General features: G+C 35.4%; 1 protein-coding gene and 1 non-coding gene across 3 annotated transcripts in view; both read right to left on the bottom strand.

The window, feature by feature from the left end:
* CCDC171 (coiled-coil domain containing 171) overlaps window positions 1-13,242 on the bottom strand; it is a 335,855-nt gene that overhangs the window by 231,524 nt on the left and 91,089 nt on the right. For both annotated transcript variants that reach the window (XM_049769310.1, XM_049769319.1), the window contains exon 10: window positions 8,130-8,232. In XM_049769310.1, the coding sequence (XP_049625267.1) occupies window positions 8,130-8,232 (103 nt within the window). The remainder of the gene's footprint in view (window positions 1-8,129; window positions 8,233-13,242) is intronic.
* On the bottom strand, window positions 5,251-5,441 carry LOC126033691 (U2 spliceosomal RNA). The gene has a single exon (XR_007504486.1). It is a non-coding gene; the product is annotated as a U2 spliceosomal RNA (small nuclear RNA).

The following is a 13,242-nucleotide window of genomic DNA, read 5'->3' as shown; positions in this document are numbered from 1 at the left end:
GCGTAGGATGGTTCGATCCCCCGACGTCCCATATGGTCCCCCAGCCAGGAGCGATTTCTGAGATCATAGCCAGAAGTAACCCATGAACCTCAAACAGGTATGTCCCAAAAACCAAAAAAAAAAAAAAAAAAAAAAAAAGACTGTGAATATTTTTTTTCCAACCAACAATTTATTTTTTAACTTTACCTTCATAAACAATGCCCATTTTACTGTTTGCTTACTTGTGTGTCTCTACACAAGTAATTAATTCTACAAGCAAATAGAGAACAAAATAGATCCTTTTAAACTTCTTTTTAGCTCTCCCCCTCTCTTATTTTTGCAAAGGAACTCTTGAAGAAGTCAACCTTAAATTGGTATTAAACAAATTCAAGGATCAGAGAGGAGAACAGTAGGGCAGGTGCTAGTCTTTTTTTTTTTTTCTTAACACCACCCATCACCAGTGCAACATTCCCATCACCAATGTCCCAAGTCTCCCTCCGACCCCCCCTCCGACCCCCGCCTGTACTCTAAACAGGTTCTCAATTTCCCTCATACATTCTCATTATTAGGACAGTTCAAAATGTAGTTATTTATCCAACTAAACTCATCACTCTTTGTGATGAGCTTCCTGAGGTGAGCTGGAACTTCCAGCTCTTTTCTCTTTTGTGTCTGAAAGTTATTATTGCAAGAATGTCTTTCATTTTTCTTAAAACCCATAAATGTGTGAGACCATTCTGCGTTTTTCTCTCTCTCTCTCTGACTTATTTCACTCAGCATAATAGATTCCATGTACATCCATGTATAGGAAAATTTCATGACTTCATCTCTCCTGACAGCTGCATAATATTCCATTGTGTATATGTACCACAGTTTCTTTAGCCATTCGTCTGTTGAAGGGCATCTTGGTTGTTTCCAGAGTCTTGCTATGGTAAATAGTGCTGCAATGAATATAGGTGTAAGGAAGGGGTTTTTGTATTGTATTTTTGTGTTCCTAGGGTATATTCCTAGGAGTGGTATAGCTGGATCGTATGGGAGCTCGATTTCCAGTTTTTGGAGGAATCTCCATATCGCTTTCCATAAAGGTTGAACTAGACGGCATTCCCACCAGCAGTGGATAAGAGTTCCTTTCTCCCCACATCCCCGCCAACACTGTTTATTCTCATTCTTTGTGATGTGTGCCATTCTCTGTGGTGTGAGGTGGTATCTCATCGTTGTTTTGATTTGCATCTCCCTGATGATTAGTGATGTGGAGCACTTTTTCATGTGTCTTTTGGCCATCTGTATTTCTTCTTTGTCAAAGTGTCTGTTCATTTCTTCTCCCCATTTTTTGATGGGATTAGATGTTTTTTTCTTGTAAAGTTCTGTCAGTGCCTTGTATATTTTGGAGATTAGCCCCTTATCTGATGGGTATTGGGTGAATAGTTTCTCCCACTCAGTGGGTGGCTCTTGTATCTTGGGCACTATTTCCTTTGAGGTGCAGAAGCTTCTCAGCTTAATATATTCCCATCGGTTAATTTCTGCTTTCACTTGCTTGGAGAGTGCAGTTTCTTCCTTGAAGATGCCTTTAGCCTCAATGTCCTGGAGTGTTTTACCTACGTATTGTTCTATATATCTTATGGTTTTGGGGCTGATATCGAGGTCTTTAATCCATTTGGATTTAACCTTCGTACATGATGTTAGCTGGGGGTCTAAGTTCAATTTTTTGCAAGTGGCTAGCCAGTTGTGCCAACACCACTTGTTGAAGAGGCTTTCTTTGTTCCATTTAGGATTTTTTGCTCCTTTATCAAAAATTAGGTGATTGTATGTCTGGGGAACATTCTCTGAGTATTCAAGCTTATTCCACTGATCTGAGGGCCTGTCCTTATTCCAATACCATGCTGTTTTGATAACTATTGCTTTGTAGTAAAGTTTAAAGTTGGGGAAAGTAATTCCTCCCATATTCTTTTTCCCAATGATTGCTTTAGCTATTCGAGGGTGTTTATTGTTCCAAATAAATTTCAAAAGTGCCTGGTCCACTTCTTTGAAGAATGTCATGGGTATCTTTAGGAGGATCGCATTAAATCTGTACAGTGCTTTGGGGAGTATTGCCATTTTAATGATGTTAATCCTGCCAATCCATGAGCAGGGTATGTGCTTCCATTTCCGCGTGTCCTCTCTTATTTCTTGGAGCAGAGTTTTATAGTTTTCCTTGTATAGGTCCTTCACATTTTTAGACTGTGAATATTTATACTAGCAGCCCGGGTGGTAAAGGAGAGGGATATGGGATGCATGCTGGGTACAGGGGTGGAGAGAGGACAACATTGGTGGTGGGAATGCCCCTGATTCAATGTCACTATGTACCTAAAATATTACTGTGAAAGATATGTAATCCACTTTGGTCAAAATAAAAATTATTATAAAAAAAGAAATATACAAATAAAATTTGAAAAAATTAAATTAAAAAAAAAAAAGACTGTGGACAAACCTGGAAATGGTACCAAATTGGGTTCCTTGAGTTCATTGAGGAAAATGGGATCTCTGCTAACACAACTCAAGAAATAGAACTAAATTCTAAAGACAAAATTGACAGTTATATAAAGAACAAAGAAATAAAAACAAGTTTTACCCATGAAGAGAGCCAGCATTCACCAAAATAGACATAAATTCTACAATATGCTATCTGATTTGTATAGGCAAAAAAGCTCTGATTCTGATTACTATAAAGTGTCAGTCAACATAAAAGAGTGTCTTGGGCTTCAACCAATTCCAGACTAGCAAACTCTAAATAAAGAGGATGAATTTTCTTTAGGAACATTAACATATCAGTAAAAAAAATAATATAACAAATTATTGTTCCTTATACTCCTCAAAAAAGCATGCAGTTATTTATCAAAGCACCCCTGCACAGGAATGGGGGATATAACCTTCCTCAACAGAAGTAACTGGACATTGAATCTGAACTAAGAGTAGTTCCTAGCAGATCTGAAATGCTACAGGGTTCACTAGGAGGTTAGACAGATTGGGTGATGAAATGAATTTTAGCAAAGTTCAACCTCTAGTAGTGGTCTCAGTATCTAAAGTTAACTCATAGTATGTCTCCAATTTGGAGTGTGCAGATGAAAAAGACAATGTAGACATGGCCATTTTGGTTACCTCATCCATGAAGTGAGAGATTTAAAGAGGTCTATTAAATATAAAACCAGCAAGTGAAACAGTTATAGATATATACAAAAAAAAAAAAAACAGGGCATTTTTTTATGCATGGCTGACCCAGCTTTGATCTCCAGAATCCTATACAGTACCCTAAGTCACCCAAAATTAATTCCTGAGTGCAGAACTATAATAAACCCTGAGCACTCCTGGGTATGGCTCCAAAACAAAAACAAACAAAAGCAAGTAAAAATTATAGAAGTTTTACCCATCAAAAAATTAAACTGAAAGTAATGTCACATTTAGATTACAGAGATTAGTGCTCCTATAAAAGACTTGAAAGATAAACAGATGGTAGTTCCAACCACAATATAATTTAATATAATGTAAATAATTAGTATAATTTATTACAATAATTATGTCATATATTATTATATAATTATATATTAATAATTTTTTAATTTTAATATAATAGTAATTTAATATAATATAACTCATCTATCTGACTTGTGCAGAATATAAATGAGATCTTAGATCAGGACAGAGTATAAGTATTGTATATTAAGTATAATCATGTGACTCCCAATTAAGCATAAATTTTAGTAATAAATTTAATAACTTTTTCAATTTTGCCTAGAATGAAAGATGATTGAAAGTATAAATATATACCAATTCATAGATAATAACTGGCTGAATGGTCAGGGAGCTGAAAGACACAACTAAAAAACTGATAGCAAGATGGACAGGGGGAAAATATGTAGACAGATCATTCCATATTCAGTAGAGGAAAATTTTAGTAATCAGGAAAACAAGACAGAGCATTCTCTGAATGTTCGTCAGCATCCATTCCCAAGCAACTTGATCTTTGGTCAACTTTGTTATTATAGAAAGGAATCATGGCATTATTAACTGGGCTCAACAAGATGGAGTTACATTTGACAAAACTGATAGAATTACTACATCTTAAATGCCAAAAACATCAACATAAAAGACAAACAGTGAACCTATGACTTGAAACTATTCTCTAGAGGGCCACATAGTAGCAAGTTATTTATACGGACATTCCCATTAGAGAATCAGCAAAGCTTTGTTCTGCACATATATTTTCCTTCTCTGATATTTATAATAAAATAGTCATATATAAATTGATAAAGTACCTTTTTTGCCATTTACCAGGGAATCGATTTGATATTAATTAGAGTATAGACTTTCAGATGTGGACTAAATCATACCACCCATCTTCTATTCTTCAATTTACAGAAGACAGATTATAGGATTTCTTTTTTGTTTTGTTTTGTTTTTGTTTTTGGGTCACACCCGGTGACACTCAGGGATTACTCCTGGCTACATGCTCAAAAATCACTCCTGGCTTGGGGGACCATATGGGACTCCGGGGGATCGAACCACAGTCCATCCTGAGTCAGCCATGTGCAGAGCAAATGCCCTACCACTGCACTACCACTCCAGCCCCCTGGTCAGTTCTTTTTCTTTATAGAGTCTACTATTACAGCTAAAATAATGTGTTCCACATATACATTATTGAACAGCTTAAGTGTTATGGAGAAAGAAAATTAATACAGCAGAAAAAGGTGTTGGGTAGTGAGGCAAGTAGCATGGGAATAAATAGTGGATGAACTTCAAGAGATAGTAAGAGCATAGATATAAGTAAAATAAGAAATTAAGAAGCTGGGGCCGGCGAGGTGGCGCTAAAGGTAAGGTGTCTGCCTTGCAAACGCTAGCCAAGGATCAGGACCACGGTTCGATCCCCCAGTGTCCCCCCAAGCCAGGATCAATTTCTGAGCGCTTAGCCAGGAATAACCCCTGGGCACCAAATGGGTGTGGCCCGAAAAAAAAAAAAGAAATTAAGAAGCTATGATAAGAAGTAAGTAAAAGGTATATTGATTAATATAGTTAAAGAACTTCCACAATAGAAAGAATGACCAGCACAAAGGTCCTCAAAGCGAAAGCGTTCATGCTATGTTCAACAAAAGACAAGAAAGGAGGGAGGCAAGTAATAAGAGATTAGGCACTACAAGAAAATAGCCCCATGGCCTACAATGCTTGCCTTTCATGTGTAAGACCACAAGTTCATTCCCTGGTATCCCCACATACACAGAGTCCTACTCTTTTTCTTTTTTTTTTTTCTGGTGCACCGTTCCTGGAGGTACTGCAATACCAGGTCGATGCGTGGAATGGATGGAGCAAGCTCCTATTCCAGTTCCTAGTGCCAAAAATCCATTTAATATATTGTCGTCGGATAGACGATGTATCAGATATTAAACTAATAAGAACAGATACTACACTTGATCTTAGCCAAAAGGCCGAGAAGCGATAGAGTCCTACTCTTTATGCCTGGCAGTTCTGTTATCTTTGATCCCCAGCACTGCAAGAAATTTTCAGTCACACTGCAGTCAGGTATGTTATTTAAGCATGACAACTAAAAGAAATGTAATATCTCAACTAGCACATTTTTTAAAGTGTTATCTCTGTGACAATGAATTACAACTCCTGGAAAGCACATGGACACTCAAGAAGAAATTCTTTGGGACTGGAGTGATAGCACAGTGGTAGGGCATTTGCCTTGCATACAACCAACCTGGGACAGATCCAGGTTCTATCCCCAGCACCCCATTTGGTCCCCCGAACCTGCCAGGAGTGATTTCTGAGCACAGAACCAGAAGTAATCTCTGAGCACTGCCAGGTTTGGCCCAAAAACCAAAACAAAAAAAAAAAAAAAAAAAAAAAAACAATCTCTCAACCTGATGTGTGACCTCTGTCAGCACTACAACTAACATGTGAAATCCCATAGTCAAGCATGTGCATAATTTTGGGTGACCACATAACAATTACAAGTAAGGGGAGAGGAAGAGAATTAAATAGGAGAAGGGCATACAATCGAATAGTGATAGAGGGGCAGAACATCTGCAATGGGTAGGGTACTTGCCTTCACACTCTCAACCCGGACTTGATTCCTGGCATATCATATGGTCCCCAAGCCCAACCTGGATCATCTCTGTGTACAAAGCCAGGAATAAGACTCGAGCATCAATGAGTGTAGCATAAAAAAAATTGATAAAATAAAGAGTGAAAGGGGATTAAGGAAGTTCACATAGGGTCTTGTAAGTCAATGTTAATACCCAGTAAAATGTAGATTCTAATTAGTCAAGTTTATAACTAAGAAATAACATGTCTTAAGTTTTCAAATCATTCTAATGGCTATAGGGAAAACAGACTGCATGGAAGCAATGGAGAATCAGAGTAATTCATTTCTAAGAAGACTGGATCCAACTGGATCCAACAGAAAAAAAAGTGCAAACTATCATATTGACCCATTTGAAAAGGAAATTGAATTCTTTATGTAAACAAATTCCTTAATGAGTTGAACTAACTTAAACTTCTCCTTAGCATCTACACAAAGATGAACTTGTGAGGACAATCTGCTACTCTAGTAAACCAAAAACTCTGAAGACAAAAAGAAGTAAAAATTACATATGAATAACTCTTAACTAAAGTTCACTCAAGAAAACAGCTTTTAGTTACACCAGTTTTAAAAGTTAAAAAATTCTATTAGAATTACCCTAAATTTCATGCAACTAGAGTAATTACTGAATATATAAGCAACTGAACGTGAGATGAGATCACAAAAGGAGATAAAATATTTTCTATTTGTCATAATTGCAAAATAGAATATCCCTTGATAATCCTCTCAACAATTACTGCATTAGTTTTGTAACAAATACTAACTCTATACATTACTTGAATAGTTTTTAAAATATGCCCCTATTTAAAACAATAATGTATATGTATTATAAACTATATTTGCTTATACCTATGTATCAGACATATATACACATCATTGCATTGTTGGCAGATACAATTTTTATGGCTTCATCTGGGAGAAACAGCATATTTATTTGTCTTTGTGCAGTTGATACAGTAAAGAATTTTTAAATTTTGACTCTCCATAAAATATCGAATATGAAGTTTATTATTTTTGTCCCTCCTGGTAAACTAAAAAACAATAATAAACAGGGTCAAAGAGACACTACAGCAGGTAAGGTTGCTTTGTTTCAATCCGTGGCACCCCTTATGGTACCCTGAAACACTACTAGGAATAATTCCTGAGGACAGTCAGAAGAAAGTCCTAGTACAGCAGGGTATAACTCAAAACCAAAAAATTAATTATTCAATGTTCTAAAGTTAAACTTAACATAGAAGGAATTTTATTTTGTATGTCTTTAGAAAAAGATAATTGAGTCAGAAAACACATAATCTAAAAATAATGATATGGGAGAAAAGGCAAAAAAGCAGAAGTATTTGAGTCAAAATTATTACACAGCATGCAAAAAATCACCAAAAAATAAGAATATAGAAATCAATCATGGAAAGTACTCATTAGCCAATTAATGATTTTACTAGTTCCCAAAACAGCTCTACTTAATATACAATGTTTATAATACTAAATATTATACTAAAACCAAAACATTTTATAAATATATACCTACTAAACAATATATGTATAGCCTCTACCAAAACATTATAAATATATATATATGGTAGTAGAAAATGAAGGAAAAATGGCTTAGAAATCAATGGTATAGAATATAACTATGTTAAAGTCTGTGTCCTACATAACCTTTTGAATGCATGACCTTTAAATTGGTGAAGGTTGCCTCGGAATTTGGCTCAGTTTGATAGAAACATCTGTTCCCCTTGCAGGTATACTGTAAGGACTTTTTTCTCAGTTGGACTCAGAACACAGCAAGTGAGCCCTTGTCGATCCAATCACACAGACCCCAACACTTGTAAATCAAGTTCTGGGAGGACAACAGCAGGTCCACTTTCCATCACCCTTTCTCAGCCAGCTAGGCCAACTGACTGCTGTGAGAACTGCTCTTATCATGTCATCAAATCAAAACATGTTGAGATTAGGGACTATAAAAGGCATCTGCAGAATTCCCAAAATGTAGTGACTTTGGAACATTGACAGATGCATCTGTCATATTATACCTTCAACTAACCTGATGTCCACTGGCCCGACACAGTAAAGCTGTCCAAGATCGAATCCAATTCTTTGACGTTATTTTCACATGTCTCCACTAGAAAGGCTTGGTGCTTCTTAGCCTTTTAATTAAAAAAAAAAATATATATATATATAATAAGGGTCACAAATTATAAGAGCTACAGACTTTTGGTGTGGACATAGGTAGTACAATTAAGTATAAAGACACTAAAACTTACTCAACTCAAATCCATTATTTATAAAACTTCTTTCCTGCCTCAATCATTTTTTAACTTAACTTAATGTAATATTGTACAAATACTCAGCAATAATTTTATGAGGCCCTGGTGCCTATTTTAAATATTTTATAAACACACTGAAAAGGTAGAATGGTCAGATCTCACTAACATTGTGTTTCATTACACTAACTGGATTAGACAGGACTGGATTGAATTTGATAGAATTTAATGAAGTCAAGAAAAATATACAAATAAGAGGAGTAATCTCTGATATAAAGATCTGAGCTAGAAGAACTGAGATATTTTAATACCTGGAGAATTTGTAGAAATAGAGGTCCTCTTTCAATAGCATTTAAGAAAATGTATTCGCTGGCTATTTCGGCTGAACAATCCAATCATAAATTTTGTGTTGATTATATTCTCTCGACTATTGCTTTTTTGGGGAGCCATACATACCCAGCAGCCCTCAGGGGTTACTCCTGACTCCACACTCAGAAATAGCTCCTGATAGGCTTGAGGAATGGAACCTGAGTCTGTCACATACAAGGTAAACTCCCTAATACTGTGCTTTTGCTCCAGCTCCTCTTGACTATTGCTTTAAGACACTTATAGCACTAGCACAATGTTGAATAAAAAAAAATAGATCCTAAATAAATATATTTAAATTAAATACAAATATAGACAGTAAAGGGGGGCCGGTGAGGTGGCACTAGAGGTAAGGTGTCTGCCTTGCAAGCACTAGCCAAGGAAGGACCGTGGTTCGATCCCCCTGTGTCCCATCTGATCCCCCCAAGCCAGGAGCAATTTCTGAGCACTTAGCCAGGAGTAACCTCTCAGCATCAAAATGGATGTGGCCCGAAAAATCAAAAAAAAAAAAAAAAAAAAAAAAGAAAATATTTTTTCATTTTTTTAAACAAAATGTACAAAACATTCTAAAAAAAGAAAGAGGCACTGGGGATGGGTGTGGTGTTGGTACTATGCGCATAAGAAACAGTATTATAATAGTATTATTTACAGTATTATATTATATGTATATTATATTATAGTATTATTAACAGTATTATAAACCACAAGATATCAATTTAAAAACCTAACTCAAAAAGCGAGATTTTAACTATTACAAATTTATTGTTACATGAAAATAATCTTCAATTTAAGTAGCCAGCCATATAATAAAATTTAAATAAATATACTTTCAATGAACAGCATTTAAAAGTGCCAAGTTTTTAAGAAGTACTAAAAGAGATATAAAGTGATGTTTTATACTAGCAAAAACAATTTCATATAGAAACACTATTCCTTTTTGAGAGGTAAATAAATAAAAGAATAAAACAGAAATCAACAAATTTCAGAATAGAAAGCTTATTAGGTCCACAGTTTTAAATGTCTCCTACAAAATCAGAAACAAGTTCATTAAAGCAAACATAATAAATCATCTGAAGCAAAACTATTATCAGGTCACATTAACTATACCACAAAAATCAAAGCACTTTTCAAAATCCTATTTAATGCCAGAAGTTATTACTATTATATAATCAGTCAAATCCCAAAATATAGAGAAAAACATATACACTTGGACATTTTCAATCACAAGTTCTTTATAGAATAAAACATTCTTTGAGCAAATCCTCATGAGAACTAGAATTCCCTTTTCAATATGTGGTCTCTCCTACAGCAACAACCTAAATATTACTGAGTGATAAAAAAACCAAATCTCAAGAAATTACAGACTTTAAAATTTTTCATTGAAGAAAACACAAAAGAAGTCCTAATAATAGCAATTTGAAAATGATAGCTCCCATGCTTCAAGAGAAGCAAATATAAAACTAGCAGTTATGACAGCAAGATCCAAATATTTATGCTTGGTCTCAAAATGGACTTTACTGGCAAGAACACAAAGTAATTTGGACTAGAAATTTGATTATTTAGCCATTGAATAAATTACTGTTAAGTTCTTAGGTTATAAAATTAACTGGTTAAATGTTTAATTTTAATAAAACATTTAATATCAAAATTCAAGAAGTACATATCATGAAATCAAATTTAATGAAATGTCTTGATGTCCTATGTTGAAATTCTATTAATTCTATGACAGTAGTAATGGCATAGATTTACCAGTTCAGCAACTACCAATCATGTATTTTCTCATTTGGAAAGTCACATCTGGGGTGTGATCCCAGAAGTTCTGGAGTTTACTTGAGGGACTCTGGGAGATTCAGTAGTTCCAGGGATCAGATTCATATGCAAGGCCTATGACCTACTCCTTAAGCCATATCTCTAGTTCCTAATCTAATTTTTACTTACGCACTATGATTTATAAAACAGTTGATAATACAATTTCAAACATATAATGTTCTAACACATCTATCACTAGCAGGCTAGTGTCACTCCACCGAAGTCTCTCCTCCATTGAATTCAATTCTGTAAGCTGACTCTTGGGGACTATTAACATTGGAAATTAACTATTCTCTTACTAAGAAAATATATATTCCATAATAAAAGAGAGAATTCTGTATTTGTCCCTCTAGTTCTGACAGACTTTATTCAGCATAATGTCCCCAGTTCCATCCATTTAATATCAAATTGCATTATTTCAGGTTTTTGGTAGCTAAATAGCACTCAAGTCATTGTGTATATATACCACACCTTCTTTACATATGCATCTATTCTGGAGCACCTGGGTTATTTCTAATCTTGGCTATTGTTACTAGCACTAGTATTAGCATTTTAATGCAAATAAATTTTAGAAATATTGTTTTAGGCTCAGGTAAATTCCACAAAGCAGATTCGAAGGGTCAATTTTTGACTTTTTTAAAGAAGTCTCCATACTGTAACTCATAAAGGTTGAACTGTGCATTATTTCCACCAACAGCAGAGAGATCCCTGCCATCTTGTTTATATACTTTTGGGTGTGAGATGTTATTCACTGCTGTTCTGATTTACATTTTCCTGATAAGTGATGAAGAGCATTTTTAACATACCTACAGCTATCTGTATGTTATCTTTGATGGACTATTCAGCTCTTCTCCCTATGTTATGATGGAATTGTGTGTTTCATTATTAAATTTTGCAAGAGCTTTATCTTGGACATTATCATTGTCAGATAAGTGGTGAGTAAATACTTGCTTTCCAACCTATAAAGTGTCTTTTTATTCTAATTATAACTTCTTTGCAGTGCAGAAGCTTCTTAATTTGATATAGTCCCATTTATTTTTGTTTCTATTTCCTTGATCAAAAGAAATAGGCCACCCTGCTTTGTTGCTTCAGTCCCTGCATTTGAACTGATAACCAATAATATCTAGATCCTTCCTCCTCCTTACCCCAATTCAACTTATTCTGCAACTGAGTAGGCAGGGAGAAGACTTTTTTTTGCCTTTTCTTAGAGTCACCTGAGGTCAGAAGCCTCTACATAAAGTGCTTACAGGAAATAGGACTGTATTATTATTATGGCTGCAACAGCTCTCCCTACTTTTTTCCAGGACTTCTAGACCCTGGAACAACTTTTTACCTAGATCTTGTACAGGTGGATATAATTAAAATCATGAGTACACATCCACCACCATGTCCACGCATTGACCAGCTTCATAGACTCATTTTTTTCTCTCCAAAGACATATAAATTTAGCCACAAAACCCCTGGGTACACTGGCATTGAAGCTGAAAACTGAGGCACTCTTGGGAAGAAGGACTAGTCATGTTCCCATCTTGCCAAAACCTTGACAGTTGCACCCACAACCCACAATCAGCACCACACCAGTAGTCCAACTTCCTTGCTTTACTACTTATGGCTACAGAGATGCCTAACCAACCAACACTCCAAGTATGCAGGCAGGTATTTGGGCTGAGATTTCCAGGACTTTGTTGGAGTGAGTGTGGGCAGCCTTCTCCTACCATTTCACATTTCCAGAGGCCCTGACAGCTATAGCCATGCTCCATAACCACCATGTCAGCCACAGAATTTAGGGTTCTCTGGATTACATGGCCATGTGACACCTCCCAATTTTTTCAATACTAACACCCTAGTAGTAATATATTAAATTAGATGTCAAAATAGCATGCAAACCACCAAAGGTTAATAAACAAAAGCAATTATAGAATGATCAACTAGCAACAAACAGCTTAGTAAAATTTCAGACAATGACTTAATGACCCCATTGTGAAATATAATACTTTTCACATCTTTTCTTTTGTTGTGTTTTTTTCTATAATTGTATTACCACTTAGTTGTAAACAAACAATCTAAAGTAAATTATTCAATGCTTGCTAAAAGAATCAGATTTGAGGGTATGTGGGGTTCAGGGGACAATGGTTAAGGGAATTTTATACCGGAGTGGAATTGGTGCTAGAACATGGCATGAAAAAAATGTATTATGAGCAAATGTATTACAAGCAACTATATAAACCATGGTATTTAAATAGAGTAATAAAAAAGTCACGTTAGTAGCCCACAGATTTCACTACAAGCACTGAGCCACCGAAGTCCACTGCTGCAGCAAAACTTTCTTACAGCTTTTATGCCCTTAAGCCACATTTTGTTAGATTACTGTATAAATAGCTCTTCCTAAACAGAATTTTGCTCACTCCCTGAGTTGGTTATTACCAAGTTCTAACTCTGTAGGATCATTCTTGTAACCTTTTAGTCCATGCTATTTTGTTGCATTTTTAACCAGATTCAATTCACAAGTTACTCTTCTCCTAATCATGCCCTTAAAATCTATATATCAGGAGCTGAAGAGATAGTACAACACATAAATACTGGCCCTTAATGTGGCCAACCCAGGTAATAATCTCCTATATCCTGTACAGTTCCTAAAGTCTTGTCAAGAGTGATCCCTTAGTGTAGAATAAGTGTAAGCACCACCAAGTGTGGCCCAAAAACAAATCAACAGAAAAC

Source organism: Suncus etruscus, chromosome 1 (genome assembly GCF_024139225.1).
Source record: "Suncus etruscus isolate mSunEtr1 chromosome 1, mSunEtr1.pri.cur, whole genome shotgun sequence".
Lineage (NCBI taxonomy): Eukaryota > Metazoa > Chordata > Mammalia > Eulipotyphla > Soricidae > Suncus > Suncus etruscus.
Note: the sequence above shows the minus strand (reverse complement) of the source record. Positions and strands in the feature narration are given on the sequence as shown.